At 39.7% G+C, this 23,582-nt stretch overlaps 1 protein-coding gene across 1 annotated transcript in view; it reads right to left on the minus strand.

Moving 5' to 3' along the window:
• Positions 1 to 358: 358 nt before the first annotated feature.
• Positions 359 to 23,582, minus strand: part of DYNLT2B (dynein light chain Tctex-type 2B) — a 27,870-nt gene continuing 4,646 nt past the window's right edge. Inside the window, exons 2-5 of the mRNA XM_007949409.2 lie at positions 21,875 to 22,008; positions 14,645 to 14,714; positions 6,608 to 6,671; positions 359 to 406 (exon numbers count right to left, since the gene is read on the minus strand). Of these exons, the coding sequence (XP_007947600.1) occupies positions 359 to 406; positions 6,608 to 6,671; positions 14,645 to 14,714; positions 21,875 to 22,008 (316 nt within the window). The remainder of the gene's footprint in view (positions 407 to 6,607; positions 6,672 to 14,644; positions 14,715 to 21,874; positions 22,009 to 23,582) is intronic.

Consider the following 23,582-nt stretch of genomic DNA (forward strand, 5'->3'; position numbering starts at 1 on the left):
ATGAAAACCACAGTGCAAATAAAATAATGTAAAAACGGTTTAGGACATGAGAAGTGAAAAAAATCAGGATACAAAATTACATATATTTTTTAAATCCTACAAATAAAAAAGCACTAGTAGAAAATATATGAAAATATTTACAGTTGGTTATGTTTAAGCAATTAAATTATGAATTTTCCCACTTTTTTCTCTACTTTTCACATGTAATAAGAACATATTATAACAAAATCAAAGCATTAAAGATATAAGATCTAACAGTTGCCAAACTGCCATCTCATCTTTATTTTGTCAAGATATTTAACAATATAAAAAGTGCTTATTTCTTCTTGATCATATGTTTTCCCAGGTTTTCAAAGATTCAATAGTAGAAACATCCAAATGCTGCGATAACACAGAATAAACTGTCCTAAAAAAAACAAACAAAACACAGACACATACAAATCCAGAATGTTAATACTAATGGGGGAATAAGAAGCAGCAGAGGCAATTGAAATTAACACCATTCCAGATCTTTACCAATTTTAAATAATGAATACATTTTCCTTAAAAAAAAAAAAAAAAGTGCTGTTGTAATATCTATAAAAATGCTTGCCTGAGAGTAATGACATAAAATTACTTACTAAAAGGGTAGGGTAAAAAATTAAGCTTTTTGAATATATAAATAAAATGCAAAGTAATTAATTTTATGTAATACATAAAATAATTATTTCCATTTTTCCTGACTTATCAGAAATAAAATAATGTATGAAACACTTTGAACTTCTTAGAGTAATAGCATTACCCAACCCAAGGAAATATATCAAAGGATCACAGAAAACAAAACAGCCTCCTCTTATAAATTCTGGACAGGGGCAAATGTTCTCTGAGTGTTTGTTCTTAGTGACATGATTCATCTGTCTATCTTTTAAGGAACTCTGATAGCATAGTGCCTAAGGCACTTAACTGCTAACCAAAAGGCTGGTGGTTCAAACCTTTTGAAGAAGGTTGGGCAATCTACTTCCGTAGTGATACCGCCTCGGAAACCCAAGGAGGGGTCGCTATGAGTCAGGTCCAACTCAACGGCAAATAACAACAACAACAACAGTAACACACTGGTAAAGCCCTTGGCTGCTAACCAAAAGGTTGGCTGTTTGAATCCACCAGCCACTCCATGCGAGAAAGAGGTGGCAGTCTGCTTCTGTAAAGATTTACAGCCTTGAAAACCCTATAGGGAAATTCTACTCTGTCCTATGAAACTGAAGATTTTTACCAACTTCTGCAATCTGAACTTGACCAAACATGCAATCAAGATGAATTGATTATTGCTGGTGATCAGAATTCAAAAGGTGGAAAAAGAAGAAACATCAGTAGTTAGAATATGGCCTTGGTAATAGAATGACACTTGAGATCATATGATAAAATTCTGCAAGACCAACAACTAATTCATCGCAAACACCTTTTCTCTACAATATAAATGGCGACTATATACCTCACCAGATGGAATACACAGAAATCAAAATCAACTACATCTATGGAAAGAGGCAATGGAGAGCTCAATGTTATCAGTCAAAACAAGGCCAGGAGCTGACTATGAAACAGACCATCAATCAACTGCTCATATGGAAGTTCAAGGTGAAGCTGAAGAAAATTGCAAAAAGTCCATGAGAGCCAAAATATGATCTGGAATATATCCCACCTGAATTTAGAGACCATCTGAAGAACAGATTTGACACATAGAACACCAACGACCGAAGACCACATGAGTTGTGGGATAACATCAAGAACATCATACATGAAGAAAGCTAAAGATTATTAAGAAGACAAGAAAGGAAGAAAAGACCAAAATGGATGTCAGAAGTGACTCTGAAAATTGCTCTTGAACAGACAGTAGCTAAAGCGAAAGGAAATGTTGAAATAAAAGAGATGAACAGAAGATTTCAAAAAGCAGCTCAAAAAGGCAAAGTAAAGTATTATAATGAAATGTGCAAAGACTTGGAATTAGAGAACCAAAAGGGAAGAACATGCTCAGCGTTTCTCAAGCCAAAAGAACTGAAGAAAAAAATTCAAGCTTCAAATTGCAATACTGAAGGATTCTATGGGCAAAATATTGAACAATGCAGGAAGCATCAAAAGAAGATGGAAGGAATACACAGTTACTGTACAAAAAAAACTAGTCAACGTTCAATCATTTAAGGAGGCTGCATATGATCAAGAATCAATAATAATCTGCACTGAAAGAACTGGTGAAAAACAAGTCTCCAGGAATTGACAGAATACCCATTGAGATGTTTCAAAAATGGATGTTACGCTGAAGGCGCTTACTTGTCTATGCCAAGATATCTGGAAGACAGCTACCTGGCTAACCCATTGGAAGGGATCCCATGTCTGCGCCCTTTCCAAAGAAAGGTGGAACTGATCGAACAATAACATTAATATCACATGCAAGTAAACTTTTGCTGAAGATAATTAAAAAATGGCTGCAGCAGTATATTGACAGGGAACTTCCAGAAAGGCAAGCTGGATTCAGAAAAGAATGTGAATGAGGTATATTACTGATGTCGGATATATCTTGGCTGAAAGCAAAGAATACCAGAAAGATTTTTACCTATGTTTCATTGACTATGCAAAGGCATTCAACTGTGGATCATAACAAATTATGGATAACATTGTGAAGAATGGAAATTCCAGAATACTTAATTGTGCTCACAAGGAACACAGACCAGGAGGCTGTCATTTGGACAGAGTAAGGGAATACTGCATGGTTTAAAATCAGGAAGGGCATGTATCAGGATTGCACCCTGTCACCATACTTATTCAATCTGTATGCTGAGCAAATAATCCAAGAAGCTGGACTATAGGAAGAAGACTGTGGCATCAAGATTGGAGGAAGACTCATTGACAACCTGCGATATGCAGAGGACACAACCTTGCTGAAAGTGAAGAGGACTTGAAGTACTTGCTGATGAAGATCAAATACTACAGTCTTCAGTAAGGATTACACTTCAACAGAAAGAAAACAAAAATCCTCATAACTGGACCAATAAGCAACATAAGAATAAATGGAGAAAAGACTGAAGTTGTCAAAGATTTCATTTTACTTGGATCCACAATCAACACTCATGGAAGCAGTAGTCAAGAAATGAGATGCTGTATTGCATTAGGCAGGGAGCTCTGGTAGCATAGCGGCTAAGGCACTTGACTGCTACTCAGAAGGCTGGCAGTTCCAACCCACCAACCACTTCTCAGAAGGAAGGCTAGGCAATCTACTTCCGTAGTGATACCACCTTGGAAACCCAAGGAGGGGGTCACTATGAGTCAGGTCTGACTCCACGGCAAATAACAACAACATTGCACTAGGCAAATCTGCTGCAAAAGACCTCTTTAAAGTGTTAAAGAGCAAAGATGGCACTTTGAAGACTAACATGCACCTGACAAACAGTTCACAGGCTGGCACTGGCACTGGCACTGCCCAATGGACCATACTTTGAGTAACACTGTTCTCCCAGAGTTCTCCAATGAGACTGGGCCCCAGTTGTCCAAAGCAATAATCTGTTCAATAGAGTATGCTTTCCCTTCCCTGTCTCATTTTCTAGTGCTTCCTGGGATCTTCTCCCAAATAAGCAAAGTGCTTTAAGCTCTGAAAATGAAATTTTAATACCCAACTCAACAAACTGGACTAAAGACAGACTGTCAGCAACCTAAACTAAGCTCTCAAAATGATTTTCAGCAACCTCTCCCACCAATCCTGTGTTCTAAAACCCAATCCTGATAATCCTTATCAGAGTAATAACTGATAACTAAAGTTCTTTGGTATATATTTGGTCATCTGAGTATTGTAGTAGTTAAGGTTATGTGTCAACTTGGCTGGGCCTGGTTTTGAGTGTTTAGACAGCTGGTTGGTTATAGTTATTCCCCATGGTGAGACTGGTAATCAACTCCATGGTGGAATCTGCTGTGAGCAGCTGGGTAGCTGCTTTAGGGATGGGGTCTGCTTCCAGTATGTAAAGAGAAGCGTTGGGAATGGTCTGCAGTTTTTTGACACACTTGGACCTTGCACGTAGCCGAGTCTTCATTCAGCCGCCACCAACTATTTTCCTGCCGATTCTGGGACTGTCTCTGGACTTGAACCAGTGGCCTGCTGTGTGATGTGGTTATCTTGAGACTGTACCTTTTTTACTTGTCAACCTTGGGTTTGTCAGCCTCAGCAGCCAGCAGCTGCTTGAGTTAAGAAAAACCTCCAGCTTCAATGGGCCAGGAGTAGGAGGCAGAGCTGAAGCCCAAGGTCAAGGGGCTTTCACCCAGTCCATAGAGCTTGGCACTTCGGTTGTTTTGTTTGTTTGTTTGTTTGAATTGTCCTTTGGGTGCCAATTTACAAAGAAGATTTGTTTTATATTCAACAGTTCATGCACATTTGATTTCACAGACCCAATTACCATTCCCAACCGTAAAAAATTCCCCTCCCCTCTCTTCCCTGTGACAACCCCCTCCCTATGCCCTTCTTATCTATGAATTCCTGTCTGTCCAGTTTTCCCTCTATGTGAATGCTGCCCCTCTGATGTCTCATGGCTGGTTGACCTAAGGGGCATATCTCCCTAGTGTGGGTGGGTACATCTCCCTGGGGTAGGTCTTTCTACTGTTGGGCTGAGAGCCACTCCATGAAAGCGAGTCCATTTCTAGGCCCAAAGGGTAACCTGGGGCCATAGTCTCAGGGGTTCCACCAGTCTCTATACAACCAGTAATTCTGGTCATTTTTGTGTTTTTGAATTTTGTTCCACATTTTTCCTCCCACTCTATCCAGGATCTCCAATTTTGATCCCTTTCTGAGTGGTTGGCATTGGTAGCCAGGCACCCTTAAGTTCTTCTGATCTCAGGGTCATGAAGGCTGAGGTCCTCGTGGTCCATCTTATCTTTGGACTAACTGTTTCCAGATGACTTTGATTTTCTTCACTTTTCTTTGCTCCAGATGAGAGGAGACCAATAGATGCATCTTAGATGGCTACCTGAAAGCTTTTAAGACCCTAGTCATTACTCACCAAACTAGGATGTAGAATAAGATTTTTATGTGCTATGTGGTGCCAATTGAGCATGATGTCCCCCAAGACTGTGGTCCCTATGAGAACTCGACACTTTGAATGTGGACTTCTAGCCTCCAAAACTGTAAGGGAATAAATAAACTGCTGTTTGTTAAAGTCACCCATTTGTGTTATTTTCTGTTAGAGCAGCATAAAGTAACCAAAACCCCTCACTGGATTATAAACTCTCTGGAGGTAGAAACCATGTCTATATTATTCATCATTTTATCCTTGAAAACAGAGGCTGTTATGTAACAGAAGCTCAGAATTGTTTGTTTCATCAGTGAACTGTATAATGACACAGGGAAATACCATATGTGTTTCTAACTCTAGGAATCAGAAAAACCACCACCTCAGCATGAACCTTCCCCAAAATAGAGCTAATACACGAAGACTGGCATAGTACTTTCCACTGTTGAGTCCTTGATCCACAGGGAAGTTGAGCATAAAATGGAACTTTGGTAGGACCACAGAATTTTAGAGTTAAAAGGTACCTTAAACAAACAGCTTTCAAACCTGGCTATACAATAGAATCACAGGGGGATCATTTTAAAAATTCAGATTCACTGATTTGACTTATTTGATCAGAATCTACTTAAGTAGAGCCCCAGCATCTATGTTTTAAACTAGTTCCACAGATTATCCTCAGGCAGCCACAGGCAGCCTTTGGGAAGATCTACCATAGCTTCCTAATGTAACTAATGCAATTTGACACCCCAAAAAGTTCAATGACTTCCCTAAAGTCATTCAGTTGAAAGTGACAGAGCTAGAAATGGAATCTTTCTCTCCTTATTCACTCAATCCAGTTTTTGTTCAACACTATTTCCATTCTCATACTAATTCACAACCTGGGACTATCTGGATAGAGGATGGGATCATTTCTAAGTATGAAGTAACAACACATGATTAATACATATAATACATCGTGGCAATATCTTACCAATATTTCAACAAAACTCTTTTTAAAGATTTCTCTTTATTTTTGCTTAGTTTTGAAAAATGGCCTTGAGATAAAGTAATTTTATTTCTAAAAGAAAAATCAATTTTGCTCATGAAATCCCTGCCACCCAAATTTCTCTGCAGTTTATCAGCAAAGTGCCATATGTCTACTAGCTCTAAATAATAAGTTATTTCCAAATTCAGATATGTGAAGATTTACATCATCTGTATACACATGTTGTTGTTGTTATGTGCCATCGAGTCGGACCCGACTCATAACGACCCGTCCTTGGGTTTCCGAGGCAGTATCACTATGGAAGTAGATTGCCTCATCTTCCATCTGAGGGGTGGCTGGTGGGTTTGAACCGCCAGCCTTCTGGTTAGCAGTCAAGTGCCTTAAGCACTATGCTACCAGAGCTCCTCTGTATACACATAGATCTCCCTAAATTTCTGCTTCATTTACATAAAAAGGTAACAATAAAATCATCTCACCCAGAAAAAGTCTTAAGACAAATGTTTGAAACAAAAGTGACTTTACATCTTAAAAACACTAAGTAATGTACTTGAAATGCCCACATTTCCTTAGAAAGGTTAAAAAAAAATCCAAAAAAACTTACATTCATGAAAACATCATGAATATAGTTGTCAGTGTCAGCATCCCAGAAACAGCGAGCAGCCATGCTAAAAAGTCAAAGAATGAAGAATCATCAACAACATAACAAGGATCTGAACTACACATATCTGGTATGAGCAAAAGTTTCCTTTGATACATTCTTAAAGATCAGTGCTTCCCAACCTTCTTCTCAGGTTGACAAACAGCGAAAACCATGCCTGTTCAGCAGAGTACACTGGGAAAACTGGAAGGAATTGGAGTTACAGATGAGGCTGCCTGCAGCTGGAGGTGACCAGGCCAAGAGTTCGGGCAGCCTCAGACCTGACTCACTGCCTTAAAGACTGAAAAGGATCAGTGCTTGAAGTGCTCTTGGTTGAAAGCTCTGCTATAGATTACTTCACCCCATGAGTTCACTATGACTCGACAGCTACCAACAACAAGATATTTATGTGCAACTTTTGGATAAAATAGTAACTTAAGACTTATGACTGAAATTGGCTCAATTCCTGTACAATAATATGAGGACGTAAGTCTTGGAAAGGACCCAAAAGATTATTTAGTCCAACCTGATCATCCTACGTTATTGTTGCTATTGAGTGCCATCGAGTCGATTCTGACTCATGGTGACCCTATGTGATAGAGTAGAACTGCCCCATAGGGATTCCCAGGCTGTAACCTTTATAGCAACAGATTGCCAGTATAGAGTCCCACAAATAAGAGGAAAATTCTGAACTAGAATTCAGTCTTCTAACTAATTTCAATTCCACCATTATCTCTACAGAATTCTATGCTATATAAATTCTCAAAATGGACTTTCTTTGCTCCACTTTATCTACATTCTGCATTCTCTTCTACCCAGTTCTTGGGTAAGGAAAAAAGTTAGTCAAAATGAAGGCCAATTAAAAACTGGAACAATTTAAATGCCCACAAGTACTAGATCAGCTTCCCAGGTGGTGCAAGCAGTCTAGTGGGCAGCTACTAACTGAAAGTTTAGTGGTTCAAACAAAACAAGAGATGCCTAGGAAAAAAGGCCTGGCAATCTGCTTCCAAACAGTCACAGCCATGAAAACTCTATGGAGTGCAGTTTCACTCTGCAATACAAGGGGTCACCATGAGTCAGAATTGACTTGATGACAACAGGCTGTACTAGATAGGTAAACAAAATTATGGTATTTCCTGGCAATGAAATTCTGTGCAGGCACTGAAAAGATGCTTTACCAAAAACTTCAAGGAAAGATGTTCACAAAGAACATTAAGGGGAAAAAGTACTTAAAAATGTTTTACATTTTTGATTAAATGTATGTATATGATTACCCTTGATTGAGTACAAACCACTGGTCTAAGTACTTTGTATGTGTTAACTTATAATCCTATCAGGTAGGTATTATTATTATTATACTCATTTAGTACTTTCTTAATAAAAGCACTTACTTAATAGAAGTATATACTTACTAAATGTGAAAACTGAGGGTCAGGGAAATTATTTTGACCAAAATCAGTAGTAAGTGACAAAACCTGGCTTTAAACCCAAGCAGTCAAGCCCCAGAGAAAGATATATAGATATATAGATATATAGATATACACACCATATTATATTGATTCATTTTTAAAGTTTTTAAAAAATATGTTTTACATAGAAGAGCTCCCCTTAGCCTAATATGTCACATATTCTTAATCAAGAAAGTTCTACCTATTTCCAAAGTACAGCAGTAACAATATGAAATGAAATTATCTACTCAACTGATCAATCAACAAGCATTTATTTAGCAACTACCATATGTCCAGAAAGATACAAATCTGGCCCCACTTCTCAAATAAGTCCCAATTTAATTAGGTGAAAATATATTAACATATATCAGAAGAATAAGCTAATTTAGAGTTAGTGTTATCTTTAAAAAAAAAAGAGAGAAGTGGAAGAAGAAACAAAAGAGGAAGGAAAAATGAAAGATTAGAAGAAATTTAGGAGACATACCACCAAATGCAATGTGTGAGCTTTGTTTGGATCTCAGTTTTAGCAAACAAATTGTAAAAAATACACACACACACACACACACAGGTATGAAACAACTGGAGGCCATCTGAACACTAACTGGATATTAAGGGTTGACAAAATTTTAAGTGTGATCATGATATTTTACTATATTAAAGAGTCCTTATAAAAATGTGGAAATGAAGTGGTGATGGTTGCACAACATAGTGAATGTAATTAATGTCAGTGACTTGTGTATGTAACAATGGTTGAAATGGGGAATGTTTTGTTATATATACTTCATCACAGTAGAAAAAATGAGTCCTTATCTTTTAGAGATACATACTGTTATATTCACAGATGAAATAGTATGACTGGGATTTGCTTCAAAATCTAGTGAGGTTAGAAGAGTAGGTGAAAGTGTAGCTGAAACAACATGCTGTGCGCTGATAACTACTGAAGAAGCTAAGGGGTAGAAACATGGCAGTCCTTTAGTCCCTCCTTTTTTTGTATACACTTAGAAGTTTAAATAGTAAAAGTTAAAAAAAAGGAAAGCACTTTTATGCTATGTTTTCGCATCTGTCCTGAGCACATTTCACAATCAGTTTAAGGAGCTTATATTTGACAAGGTTTGAAATAAGAAACTCTATACAGTCTATGGAGAGAGATGAACATGTATTGCAGGAAGATTGGTCTAGTGTGCAAGATGAATTGTAGAGGAGAAAGGTCAGAGTCAGGAGGTGCTGAAAAGGGGCTGCTAAGTAATCCTGGCATCAAGATGACAGTGTATACAATGAAAGAGAGCAGTGGCTAAATAAAATGAAAGATGGCATCAAGAATTTAAGCTAGAGTCAATGGAAGCTTGGTAATACTGTGAGGTGGGGGAATTAAAATAAGGGGCTAACTGAAGGAGAAAAGGAAAGGTAAAGAAACTATTCAAACATATTGACTTTGAAATGACAGAATAGTACAGCAAAGTATTTCTTTATCTCTTTGTGGTGAGGAAATCTCCCGAAACTTTTTGGTCAAATGGTAGAGGAAGTAATGGTGAAGAGAAAGAGTGCTATGCTGGGAGTCAGAAGCTGGGAGTCAGAAGACTGAGCTCTATCAGTGGCCCTGAAGCTAACCAGATATACAATACTGGGCAAATCATGCTGGACCTTCTAGGTATTATCTATAAAATAAGTGGATCGGACATCTTCACGTGTAACATTCTATAGTGAAAATTCCTCAGTGAAAATATCCACAAGGTATTTTTTGATTGATTCAATAAGTATTTTAGTACTTTCTTTAAAAATACTATATTGTATTTGCATTGATTACAAAGCAAGATAGGATATTAACACTTAAACAGAGGAAAAGACAGGAAATACAGGTTTGAACTCACCAACAAAGGAATGGCAGCTTGAGGTCATAAGAATGAATGAGCTCATTGAAAGAGCATTATGAAGTGCAGAAGAGTAAGAACTGAGCCTTGAAGAAAGCTCACAGCTGGGGATGCCAAAGATAAAGAGCCACTGAAGGAAACAGAATAAGCAGTTAAACAGGAAGAGAAACAAGCTAGATAAGTGACATCAGGGCCAAAAAAAAAAGAAGAAGAAAAAGAAGAAATTTTAAGAAATAGAAAACCAAACCAAACTCACTGCAGTCAAGTCGAATTCAACTCATAGCGACCCTGACTTGGGTTTCTGAGGAGGTATCTCTACGGAAACAGATTGCCCAGTCTTCCTTCCAAGGAGTATCTGGTGGGTTTGAACTGCCAGCCTTCTGGTTAGCAGTCAAATGCCTTAGGCACTATGTCACCTGAGCTCCCTAAAAATGTCAAGGCCAAGAACAAAACCTAAGAAAACACCACGGGATTTGCCAATAAGGTGATCTCAGATAACCTTAAAGAAACTAATTTGGCATTGAGGAAGAGGAAGACAGAGAGAGGTACATGGGAGGTACAGACAACAAAGATGAACCCTTTTGCATGTACAGTACTGCATTCTCAGTGATGGTGGATAGATGGGTAGACAGGCTGAATGATCAGGTATGCCTAGGCAGGGAGGAGTGTGCCCATGACCATGTATAGGGTTGGTAGACAATGTTTCTACATGTGTATTTGTACATATTGTAAGAATGTCCGAGTGTATGGTAGAGCTGATAAGGGACAAGGTTGTGGTGGCATCTTGGCCACAACCAGCTACCCTGAAGGAGCAAATAGTTGGACTTGTGGGCTGGGGACTATGGTTGCAGGGGACATCAAGCTCAAATGGCATAACATACTACACAAAAATACCGTTCCACATCCTACTTTGCTGAGCAACAACTGGGGTCTTAAAAGCTTGCAAGCAGCAATCTAGATGCAACGATGGGTCTCTCATCGTCCAGAGCAAAAAAGAAAGAAGAAAAACAAAGACGCATGGAAACAATTAGTCCAAGGGACTGGTACACCATATAATCCTCAGCCAATATAACCATGAGACCACAAGAACTAGATGGTGCCTGGCTACCACTGTCAACCACTCGGAGGGGGGATCTATGTAGGAGATCCTGGATAGAGTGGGAGAACAATGTGGAACAAAACTCAAAATCATAAAAAAAAAAATGACCAGATTTACTGGTCTGATAGAGCCTAGTGGAACCCCTGAAACTATGGCCCCTAATTGCCCTCCAGGTCTGGAACTGAACCCACTCCTGTGGCTTCCAGCCAAACAAACAAAAGACAGGCATTTGAGCTGAACATTTACATTAGGTAGATACACTCCTTGGAGAGATCGATCATGGGAGAATAGAAGGGCTGTGTGTATACAGGGAAACAGCTCAGGGGGCAGGAGTGCATGGGAGGAAAGGACACAGGGAAGAGGTAACAATGGGGAGGAAGTGGGAAGAGAGCTGTTGCATTGTGGGGAATTGCAGTCACTATCATGAAACAAAATGTGTATGAACTGCTGTATGGAAAATGAATTTGCTCTGTAAACTTTCACCCAAATCACAATAAAAATTTAAAAAAGGAAAAAAAAAGTAATTTAGGATAGTGGTAGGTTGAACCCACTGTGGTAGTTAAGGTTGTGTGTCATCTTGGCTGGGCAGCTGGTGGTAGTTACTCCCTGTGGTATAGTAAATTACCTGGTATGGCTTTTCTAGCCATAAGTCTTTGTAAACTCTATGGTGGAATTTTCTGTGAGTAACTGAGGAGCTCCTGATAGTAAAAGTTATCCACCTGAGGTATTTCTGTTGAGAGTGGCACAAAGCAATGTTCTGGGAAGTTCACTCTCTCTCGGGTGCTTAGAATTCTGATGTTATGATTGGTTAGTTTGCCCATTCTTCCAGGCTCAAAAGGAGGCCTCCTAGAGGCAGAAGAAGTCTCCCTGACTGCTAGCTGAGAAAGACTTGTTGCTGAGAGAAACACGCTCCTGAGAGACACATGCAACTGAGAAAGAGACACCGAGAGACACGTGCTGCTGAGAAAGAGACACCAAGAGTCATGCACTGCTGGGAGAGAGACTGTGCTGAGAGATGGCAGGCTGAGAGAGCCTGAGCATACTTCCTGAACTTGAATTGTAGCCTGGTGCTTCCCTAATAAACCCCATAATCTGTAAGTTGTGTGTGGCCACTGCAGCGAACTATCGAACCTAGCAGAGAAGTGGTGGGTGTTGCGGGAGGAATGGTTGGTACAAGGGCTGGAGGGAGGCAGCATGTCTGGCCTTGCAGGAATAGGCCTTGGGCTATTGATGGTGATTCTGTCTTCCTCTTGTGGGGTTAGAGGAGGTCAGAAGATGTGGCCTCCCTGCCTCTTTAGCACTTTGCATGATGAGACTAGCAATCAACTGCATGTGGGATCTACCACAAGCAGCTGAGTAGCTGCTTTAGGGATGTGGTCTGCTTCCTGTATATAAGAAGTAGCTTTGGGAATAGCCTCTAACTTATGGTATGCTTGAAACCTACATGGAGCCGTGTCATTGTTCAGCAGCCTGCCATGCTCTGTTGACCTCGAGACTTTCAATGGACTTGAATCAATGGCCTGCCATGTTGTTTGGTAACAATGAGACTGCCTTTTCATTTGTTGACCTTGGGTTTGTCAGCCTTAGCAGCTAGCACTGTCTGAGTGAAGAAAATCCTCCAGCTCCAGTGGGCTGGGAGCAGGAGACAGAGCTGAACCCCAAGGTTGAGGGGCTTTCACCCAGCCCCTAGAGCCTGGCACTTTGAACTCGGACTTAAGCCTCCAAACTGTAAGAGAATAAACTATTTGTTAAAGCCATCCTATTTGTAGTACATTCTTGTCAGAGCAGCACTAGGTAACCAAAACTGAACATGGTACTGATAGAGTGGGGTGCTGGTCTGACAGATACCTAAAATGTGGAAACAGGAGTGGAGTACATCTTTGACTCCAAGAGACACAAGCAGAGAGACCAGCAGGAGAAACACCGGCAGAGAGACCAACATGAGAAATGGCAGTAACAGAGCCCAGAGACTGGCATGAGACAGTGACAGCCTTATCAGCCCACAGAGGAGAAAGCTGGATGCCACTGGGAGGTGGCTTCCTGGCGCAGTGGGTTGCCTTTGGGTGTTAATTGGTAGAAGAGACCAGCATGAGATGGAGTAGCAGGTTGGCCGGCCCATGGAGCAAGAAAGCTCAGTGCTTTTTGGGCAGGAAGATTTCTGGCAGAGTGGGTGGCCTTTGGCATTAATCAGCAGAAGCTGAGAGACCAAGGAAACAGGAAGCGGAGCTGCCTCAGCCTCAAAGGGTAGGACCATGGCTTCTGGGGGTGGAACCAGCACAGCCCCATATGTTTCAAAGAGTTAGACTTTCACCAACTTGGTTCTGGAGTGTGGGGCTGCACATTCATTTGGGCCAGTGGCATGGAGCCAGAGCTGCTGCCCAAGAGTGAGGGGTCTGGGCTACCATGCCCAAGAGGTAGAGAAATGGGGCCTGCCAGGCCAAGCGGGGTGAGGTTACCACTCAGAGGAAGTAGGGGACTGGAGCCACTGAGTGAAGGAGATCTGTATAGATGCTACCCAATGAAAATCTGTACAGGTGCCAAGTTGACAATGGGTGGAATTGTGGTAGTTAAGGTTGTGTGTCAACTTGGCTGGGCCTGGTTGAATGGCTGGGCAGCTGGTGGTAGTTATTCCCCATGATGAGACTGGCAATCAACTGCATGTGGAATCTACCACAAGCAGCTGAGTAGCTGCTTTAGGTATGTGGTCTGCTTCACATATATAAGAAGCAGCTTTGGGAATGGTCTCTAGCTTATGGCACACTTGGACCCTGCATGTAGCCATGTCATTGTTCAGCAGCCTGCCATGCTCTGCCAACTTCGGGACTTCTAGTGGATTTGAATCAATGGCCTGCTCTGTTGTGTGGTAACATCGGGACTGTGCCTTTTCACTTATTAACCTTGGGTTTGTCGGCCTCAGCAGCCAGCAGCTGTCTGAGTGAAGAAAAGCCTCCAGTTTCAGTGGGCCAGGAGCAGGAGGCAGAGCTGAAGGCCAAGACTGAGGGGCTTTCACCAAGTCTCTAGAGCCTGTCACTTTGAACTCAGACTTAAAGCCTCCAGACTGTAAGAGAATAAACTCCTGTTTGTTAAAGCCATCCCATTTGTGGTATATTCCTGTCAGAGAAGCACTAGGTAACTGAAACACCCACCCACCGCTCTGTGGAAGAAAGATAGGACAGTCTGTTTCCCTAAAGATTGGAAACAGACTTGAAACCCAGTGGGGGTCACTATGAGTCAGAATTGACTCAATGGTAATGAGTTTAGTTTGGGTTTAGGCCCCAAAATAGGCCACAAGGAACATGGGAGGAAACATATACATAATCCTATACTGCCTATGGGAGAATACATACATAAACCCTAAAAGACTTATTAGCCTACAGATACTATGGACTATCAGTTACCCCATGAGCTCACCTGACCATTAAACCTTATTGTTCATTACCAGGATCTCTTTGGCTCATGGCTGCATTTTGTTATACTGTCCTTTCCTCGCACTCCTACAAAGACACAATCCTAGTGAACTGTCAGGAGGATGAACACCTACTAAGAAGCATATATGAAAAACAAGGAAAAATAATCAACTACTCACAAAACTCCTTCACCTCTCTGTTCTCCGATCACGACTTGCACCACCATCTTATATCGGTCAAATCCCATTTCTAGAGAGAAAAAATTTAAGAAATTATCTATAAGCAAATATGCAGTAAAATTATTCACTGAAGACAAATTTTCCCAGAAAGAGACATAAGCATTTAGTCCACAAGCACTTGTTGAGTATGGTGGTAAGCTGCTTGGGAGTCAGAGAGACTTGAGGACAAATCTTAACTGTAAACTTACTAAGTAAATAACCTTAAACAAGTTATTTAACTTTTCAATTTAAGTACCTCTCATATGTTAAATGGGAATATTATTACCTACCTTTTGGGAGCACTGTGAGATTATATAAAATACAGTAATATATAAAGCATCTAAAACAGTGCTGATACATAATGGTCTCTCAATAAACCTTAGCTTCCTTCCTTTTCCTCCAACTCTAAGTCAGGTACTGAGCTAGGCTCTCAAAATACAGAGGAAAAAAAAAGCAGACACTATTCTTGCTTTGAAGAGCTCATAGCAGTCAGGCAGGCTGATGTGGTGGCACTAATAATTCAAAGAAAGGCACATATATGATACGTCAGGGGCACAGAGCTGGGGCTTCTCCCCTTGTCTGGGCACTGAGAAAGGATGACTAGAAAAGACTTATTGGAGGATGTGATAAGGATAAGCTGAGTCATGAAACACAAGCAGGAATTTCCCAATCTGACAATGTCTCTCCATCCTATGAGAGGAAATAACATATACAAAGACATGAGAGCATGGGATGTTTAGGAAACTGTAAGCTGTTCTGTAAGGAAGTCAAGAAAAAGAAACAGAGAACCTACAGATTGGGAAGAAAATATTCAGCAATGACCTATCTGACAAGGGCTTATCGCTAAAATTTATAGAAAACTCCAACACCTCAATATCAAAAAGACAAACAATCCAATTAAAAAATGGGCACAAGATATGAACAGACATTTACCAGGTGGCCAACAAACACATGAAGAAATGTTCATAATCATTAGCCATTCCAAAACCAAAGTCAGTCCCGACTCATAGCAACCCCTCCTTGGGTTTCTGAGGCAGTATCACTACAGAAGTAGATTGCCCAACCTTCCTTCCAAGGAGTGGCTAGTGGGTTTGAACTGCCAGGCTTCTGGTTAGCAGTCCAATGCCTTAAGCACTAGGCCACCAGAGCTCCTAGAGAGATGCAAATCAAAACAACCATGAGAAACCATCTCACCCCAGCACTAATAGCAAAGTTCGACAACACAGAAAATAACAAATGCTGGCAAGGATATGAAGATTGTGATCTCTCATACACTGCTGGTAGGACTGTAAAAATTACTGTGGAAATCAGTATGGTGATTCCTTAAAAAGTTGGAAATAGAACACCTTTTGATCCAGCAATCCCATCACTAGGTATATATCCTAAAGAAGTGAGAGCCAGGACACGAACAGATACATGCACACCCATGTTCATCGCAGCACTATTTACAATAGCAAAGAGATGTAGACAACCTAAGTGCCCATCAACAGTAGAATGGATAACCAATCTATGATACATACACAATAGAATACTATGCAACACTAAATAATAATGTAGAATCTGCAATACACCGCATAACATGGGTGAAAACTTAAGAGTACATTACACTGAGTGAAATAAGTCAATCACAGAAAGACAAATATTGTATGAGTCCATTATTGTAAAAAGTCAAAAAAAGGTTTATATATGGAAGAAAACTTTCTTTGTTGGTTACCAGGGATGGGAGAGGAAGAGAGGGAACCCTACTAGACAGGTAGAGACAAGTACCAATTTGGGTGAAGGGAAAGGCAATATACCAAAAGCGAGTGAGCAAGACAATAACACTAAGGAAAGGGAAGACACAGAGAGGTGCTCATGAGGTACAGACAACAAAGATAAACCCTTTTACATATACAATACTGCATTATCAGTGATAACAAACATTAATCTATAGGTAAACAGGTGGGTAGACAGGCTGAATGATCAGGTATGGGTAGGCAAAAGGGAATATGCCCATGACCATATATAAGGCTGGCAGATGATATTTCTACATACATATTTATATGTGCTATAAGAATGTCCATATATGAACTGGGGCAAAGTTATGATAACTTCTGAGGCACAGTCAACCATCCTGATGCAGCAAGTTGTTGGACCTGTGGGCTCAGGACCATGGTCACAGGGGACATCAAGCTCAATTGGCATAACACAGTACACAAAACCATCGTTCTACATCCTACTTTAGTAAGTAGTGACTGCGGTCTTAAAAGCTTGCAAGCAGCACTCTAGATGCCACGATATTTCTCTTCTCGTCCAGAGCAAAGAAGAATGAAGAAAAAGACATGTGGAAACAATCAGTACGAGGGACTAGTGTACCATGCGAACCTCAGCCTATATGACCATGAAACCAGAAGAACTAGATGGTGCCTGGCTACCACTGTCACCTACTCAGAAAGAGATCAGTGCAGGAGATCCTGGATAGAGTGGAAGAACAGTGTGGAACAAAACTCAAAGTCATAAAAAAAGACCAGGTTTGCCGGTCTAGGAGAGCCTGGTGAGACCCCTAAGACTATGGCCCTTCAGGTCATGAACTGAACTTAACTCCTGTGGCTTCCAGCCAAACAATAAACAGGTATATGGGGTGAACATTTACATCAGGTAGATACACTCCTTAGAACAATCAATCATGGAAGAAAAGAAGGCAGTATTTGTACAAGGAGATAGTTCAGGGGGCAGGAATGCATAGGAAAGAAGGACACAGGGAAGTAACTGCAGGGAGGAAATAGGAAGAGAGCTGTTACACTGTAGGGAATTGCAGTCGATGTCATGAAACAAAATGTGTATGAACTTCTGTATGGAAAATGAATTTGCTTTGTAAATTTTTACCCAAATCACAATAAAAATTTTAAAAAAGGAAAAAAGAAAAAGAAACATAAGATTTCAGACTATGCTGGAATGGCCCAGTACAACTCAGCTTTTTACCTCAGAAACTGTAGTACTAACACAGCTAAATCCTGAAAATTCTCACTAACACCAAATCTGGAGAGAAGAAAACTGAATGAGTATTCCTATCATTCCCCTTTTCTAACCAGTAAAAAAAATGATGTGAAATGGGCAAAGCTGAAATAGAACCAACTCCGATGAAAGTAAAGCTTTCAGGATTATTCAGTGAATTGGGCAAACAACCTGAAAACTATGAGTCCCCTCCCATGTGGAACATGAATCCTCCTTCAAGATACTTAGCAAAATCTCAGAAGAAGACCAAGTCCAAGGTATTTCTTTAAAAACACTGTACATAGTTCAGCTGAACTTTCTTCTCTCTCGACCCAGTTCCTAAGGCTATAGAAACAACCTGGCTATAATATTAAATATCTAGCCCTCAAACAATAGCTCTGAGGGAAAAAAATTAAATAGTCTTAGAGATAGTGGAAGGAGAATCAATAAATCATCCATACCATATCAGAGGAATTATGAAGTATGAACAGAACAAGATAAAAAGAAGCTGAATGGAAATACATGAAGTTGCAACAGCAATAATGAATAAACAAAGGATAACATGAAAGAAAGATACTGTATAACAATAACAAAAACTCAACCTAGAAGATAATATAAATCAAGGAATAAAGATTCCTCACAATTTAATTCACAGTACAGGTTGTCCCCAACATACAACTTATTTGAATAATGATGAACCACACTTCCTACCATCCTTTCTTTTCTTTTGGGTACATCTTATTATTACTAATACGTACAACATACAGTGTTGCAGCACATAATTTTCTGATGTTATCATTCTGAGATGTAATGTTTCTAACCCCTAAAGACAAATAAAGATCAGATTTATAACAAAGAAAGGCAATAATAATGAAAACTAAAAAAAAAAATAAAATGAAGTATCTTACATCAGAACTGATCTATCATAGAACAGTCATAGGAATGGGACCCAGTGTAAGTCGGGGACTACACATATAGAATGTAAACTCATAAAGTCAATAAAATTAGAGCTCAGCAATCAGATTATAAAACAATAGAAAAGGATGAAAATGAAAATTACAACACAAGGAAACAGACTGAATATCCACATGATACCATGGTAGAACCCATAAATTCAAAATGGCAAGAAACAGAACAGACACAAACAACAAATGAATTGCTGGCTTAAGATAATCACAAGTAAATGCCAATGAAAAAGTAAGAAGTCATGGCAAAAAGAAGTTGATAGATATAGAAAACAAAGACAAAAATATCAACATAACAATATAAAGAGAATCCAACAAATGAAACAGTAAATGTACTGAGAGATTTAAGAAAATTTCCCAATATGAGGAAGAAAATTAAATCTACAGATTGAAAAGACAGAAAATGTTCAACACCAAGCCATACCTTAGAAAAGTATTGAGCACCAAGGTTAAGGACAGAATTTCTTTAAGCAAAGGACATCAAGCTGGCCTCAGATTTTGCTAGAGTAACATGCAGTGCCAGAAAACAAAGAAGAAAAGTCTATTGGGTTCTCAAGAAAATTAATTATTACCTCATAGTACTATATTCATCTGAAATGTATTCTAGTTTAAAGGTAGAAGACACACACTCCCAAACATTAAAGAACCCAGGGAATACAGCATTTATGAGCCTCTCTTGAAAAAAACTTAACCAAATCTCATCAGGCAAGAGTTGAAACAAAATAAGGAACTCAGCAATGGAAATGGCGTGGTAAAAAGGACTAAACGGTGATCAATAATTCCATTTAAATATAAAATTAATACTATATGACTATGGGAAAGAGATCTACAGCATCCCATTATTAATGTATTTATTTATCAGTATATACTCCTTGGAAGGAAGACTGGGCAATCTACTTCCATAGAGATACCACCTCGGAAAGCCAAGGAGGGTCACTATGAGTTGTAATCGACTCGACGGCAGTGAGTTTGGTTTGGTTTTGATATACATAGAAAAGAAGTCTGGCATGATGTTTACCCGATATTAATGGTTATTTGTGGATGGTGACATTTGGGATGATTTTTCTAATTTTATTTACTTTTTTTGTTGTTGTTGTTGTTAGGCACTATCAAGTCAGTCACAACTCAAAGTGACCCCTATATTCAACAGAACAAAACACTGTCTGATCCTGATCACAATCGTAGCCATGCTTGACCTCATCATCGCAGCCACTGTGTTGAGAGTCTGCCCCTTTTTCACTGACCCTTTACTTTACCAAGCATGATATCCTTCTCCAGGGACTGGTCCCTTCTGACACATGACCTAAGTAGGTGAGACAAAGTTTGGTCATTCTTTCTGTACTTCCTCCAAGATAGATTTGTTCGTTCTTCTAGCAGTCCATGGTACATTCAACATTCTTCACCAATACCATAATTCAAATGCATTAATTCTTCTGCAGTGTTCCTTATTCGTTGTCCAGCTTTCATGTGCATATGAAGCTACTGAAAATACCACAGCTTAGGTGAGGTGCACTTTAGACTTCAAAGTAACACCTTTGCTCTATAACACTTTAACAGGTCTTTTGCAGCACATTTGCCCAATGCAATACATCACTTGATTCCCTGATTGCTACTTCTATGGACATTGACTATGGATGCAAGTCAAACGAAATCTTTGACAATTTCAATCTTTTCTCCATTTATCATAATTTTGCTTATTGGTCCAATTGTGAGGATTTTTGTTTTCTTTGAGGTGTAATCCATACTGAAGGCTGTTGTCTTTGATCTTCATTTGTAAGTGCTTTGGGTCTTCACTTTCAGCAAGCAAGGCTGTTATCTGCATATTGTAGGTTGTTAATGGGTCTCCCTCCAATTCTGATGGCGTGTTTTTCTTCATATAGTCCAGCTTCTTGGATTATTTGCTCTGCATACACATTGAATAAGTATGGTGAAAGGATACAACCCTGATGCCTACCTTTCCTGATTTTAAACCATGCAAGATCACTGTTTAAATTCTTCTTTATGATAAGCATGCATCTTTTTTCACAAAAAATTTAACAGTGAATTTTCATAAAAAAGTCTAAAAACAAAAATATTAACATATTTGTTGTTGCTATCATGTACACTTGAGTCAATTATGACTCCTAGTGACCCTATAGGACAGAGTAGAACTGCCTCGTAGCATTTCCTAAACTGTAATCTTTATGGGAGCAGATTGCCAGGTCTTCTCTCCCTCAGAGCAGCTGATGAACTCAAATTGCTGACCTTTTGGTTAGCAGCCCAGCACTTAACCAATGTGTTACCATTGTGTTACTGTTAATACACTAACACTAGTCAATTCTGGGTGATAGAAAGACACAGATTGCTGTTCTTTGTACTTTGTACTCTACTTGTTAATTTATTAAAAAAAAAATTAAGAAAAAGAAGAAAATATACCAAAATATTAAACAGTCACTATCTTTGGGTAATAGAATTTTACCTAATTAAAAAGAAACTTTATGAATACTTTTTTGTGTTGTCCAGGTTTATTACAATGAGCATGTGTTACTTTTACAAAGATATTCCCTCCCCCTAAAAAATGTTATCTTTAAGAAAGGATAGATAGAAAATTTTTCAGATGGCATAACTTTATTAGCAGGGGTCATTATTGTTGTTAGGTGTCATCGAGTCATCTGCGACTCATAGAGACCATATGCACAGCAGAACAAAACACCACCCGGTCCCGTGCCAGCTCCGCAATCCCTGCTATACTTGAGCCCATCACTTGAGCCACTATGTCAATGGCAGGGGAGGAGGGAGAAAAACAGAACAGGGTAGAAAAAGCACAAGATATGCTCTGCACATGTAGTGTTTGGCAGAAGTGGAAGCTTCAGTAAAGCAAGCAGTTAAGGACTGCACTGGAGAATGGACTGGAGTCAGACAGTGAGGATACTGAATGTCAAGCTAGGAACTGGTAGCTTGGTGGGAAAAACAACCAAGAATGATGGGGGCAAGGAGCCCCTATAACTCCTGGCCTTTCTGAATACTAGGATTTCTTTGACATTGGCTCCCAACACTGTTTCATTTCCCATGTTTATGCTTTCTCATAGACTGAAAAACCTGCATGAGTAAAATTCACCAAATAATGACAGAAAAACAGACACTGAAGAGATATTTGTCTTTAAACTAATAGAATCTACAGTGTAGGTCCCATGTTTAAAGACAGGAAAAGACACAATGGACCAAACTGAGTGTTTCAAGGAAACAAGTCACTTTCAATTATCACCAAAACTACCTTTTAATTTATCTTTAATGATTTCTGATAAACGTTTCGTGAGCTGAGGCATTTCTTCTGGAACATATTCAGCATTAGCCAGTTCTTCCTTGAGCACAGCATGGATGCAGTCTTTAACCACAGAAGGTCTGAACCTAAATAATACAATTTGAGAAATCTAATTAGTACTCCAAAACCCCAATTTATCTTCCCATCTCAACTTCCCCGAGCTCTTTGTAATTAGTACCAGTTAGTCCTGGGTGGCATGTACAGTTTGCACCCAACGGTTCACCTGAAGGTTGGTGGTTCAAACCCACCCAGAGACACCATGGAAGAAAGGCCTGACAATCTACTTCCCTAAAGATTACAGCCAAGAAAACCCCACGGAGCAGTTTTGCTCTGTAACACATGGGGTTGCCATGAGTCAGAATCAGCTCAACAACAACAGTTTTTGTTTGTTTTCACCATTTAATCCTTCTTTTGTGATTTTTTTTTTAAATTATACAAGTAATACAACCAAATTAAAACACCAAGTCATATTCCAAATTTCTATCTCTGGACTGAACCTTGGCCTGAATTTCAAACCACATACTCTTAACATGTATTTCATTTAGATGTCTAATAAGCAACTCAAACTTAAAATATCCAACCTCCTAGACTTCTGGTAAGATGGAGGAATAGGGAGACAAGCAACACAGACCCTCTTCAACAAAGAAAAGAAAAACCAAGTGACATAGATACAGAAGATAATCCTGGAGCCCTGAACTTTTAAAGGAACTATACAGAAGTGAATCAGGCACCAACAAGTGGAAAAACCTGAACAAAAACAGTGAGTACAGAGATGGTCAGAGCTGCAGACTGTCAGCTACTCTGACGGGACCAACAGCCTAAATCTTTCCAAATGGTGTTGGGACCTGAGAATTGACCTAAAGATCAGCCCTGGTCACCAAGGGCTGCAGGGATGACTGTGCTGGTGGCCTATGACTAGGAAGGGAAATAGCAAGGAGGGAGAAAACCTGAGCTGTTGACTTTCTGCTGTCCAGAGGGTGCAGCCATATTGATTGTTCATATGTGGCAGCCATTTTGGATATTTAAAGTGACCGAGGGCACAGCCATATTGGATATTGAAAGTGACTGAGGGCACAGCTATTTTAATTGTTTACACATGGCAGCCATTTTGGATATTTAAAGTGACCAAGGGCACAGCCATTTTGAATGTTTACAAGCAGTGGCCATTTTGGATATTTAAAGTGACCGAGGGCGTAGCCATTTTGAGTGTTTACAAGTGGTGGCTATTTTGGATATTTAAAGTGACTGAGGGTGTAGCTATTTTGAACCTTTACAAGTGGCAACCATTTTCGATTTTAAAGTGACAGCATTCTCTTTGGATTTCAAGGACCTAAGAATAGGCTCTGTTTGCCAAGGGCAGCAGGGACATACAAGAGGCTGACAACAGGAAAGGAGACAGGTAGTAAGTGTATAAGTGCTGTCAACTAGGAATAGAGGAGTACAGCACAGTACCCTGCTTGCATAGATAATATACAAAGAAAACAAAAATCGTGGGCAAGTCACTCCAACATAAAATCACCAATTAAATATAAACACAAAAACATCACAATGCCTCAGAGACAACAGAGCATCACAGTCCACACAAAGAAGCAAGATAAAGCAGGAGAAACAAGGGGTCAGGATACAAACCCAAAACACATTCCTGAGGAAGACATAGCAT

This window comes from Orycteropus afer, unplaced genomic scaffold, assembly GCF_000298275.1.
Source record: "Orycteropus afer afer isolate SDZICR_OR568_19922 unplaced genomic scaffold, OryAfe1.0 scaffold00245, whole genome shotgun sequence".
NCBI classification, from domain to species: Eukaryota; Metazoa; Chordata; class Mammalia; order Tubulidentata; family Orycteropodidae; genus Orycteropus; species Orycteropus afer.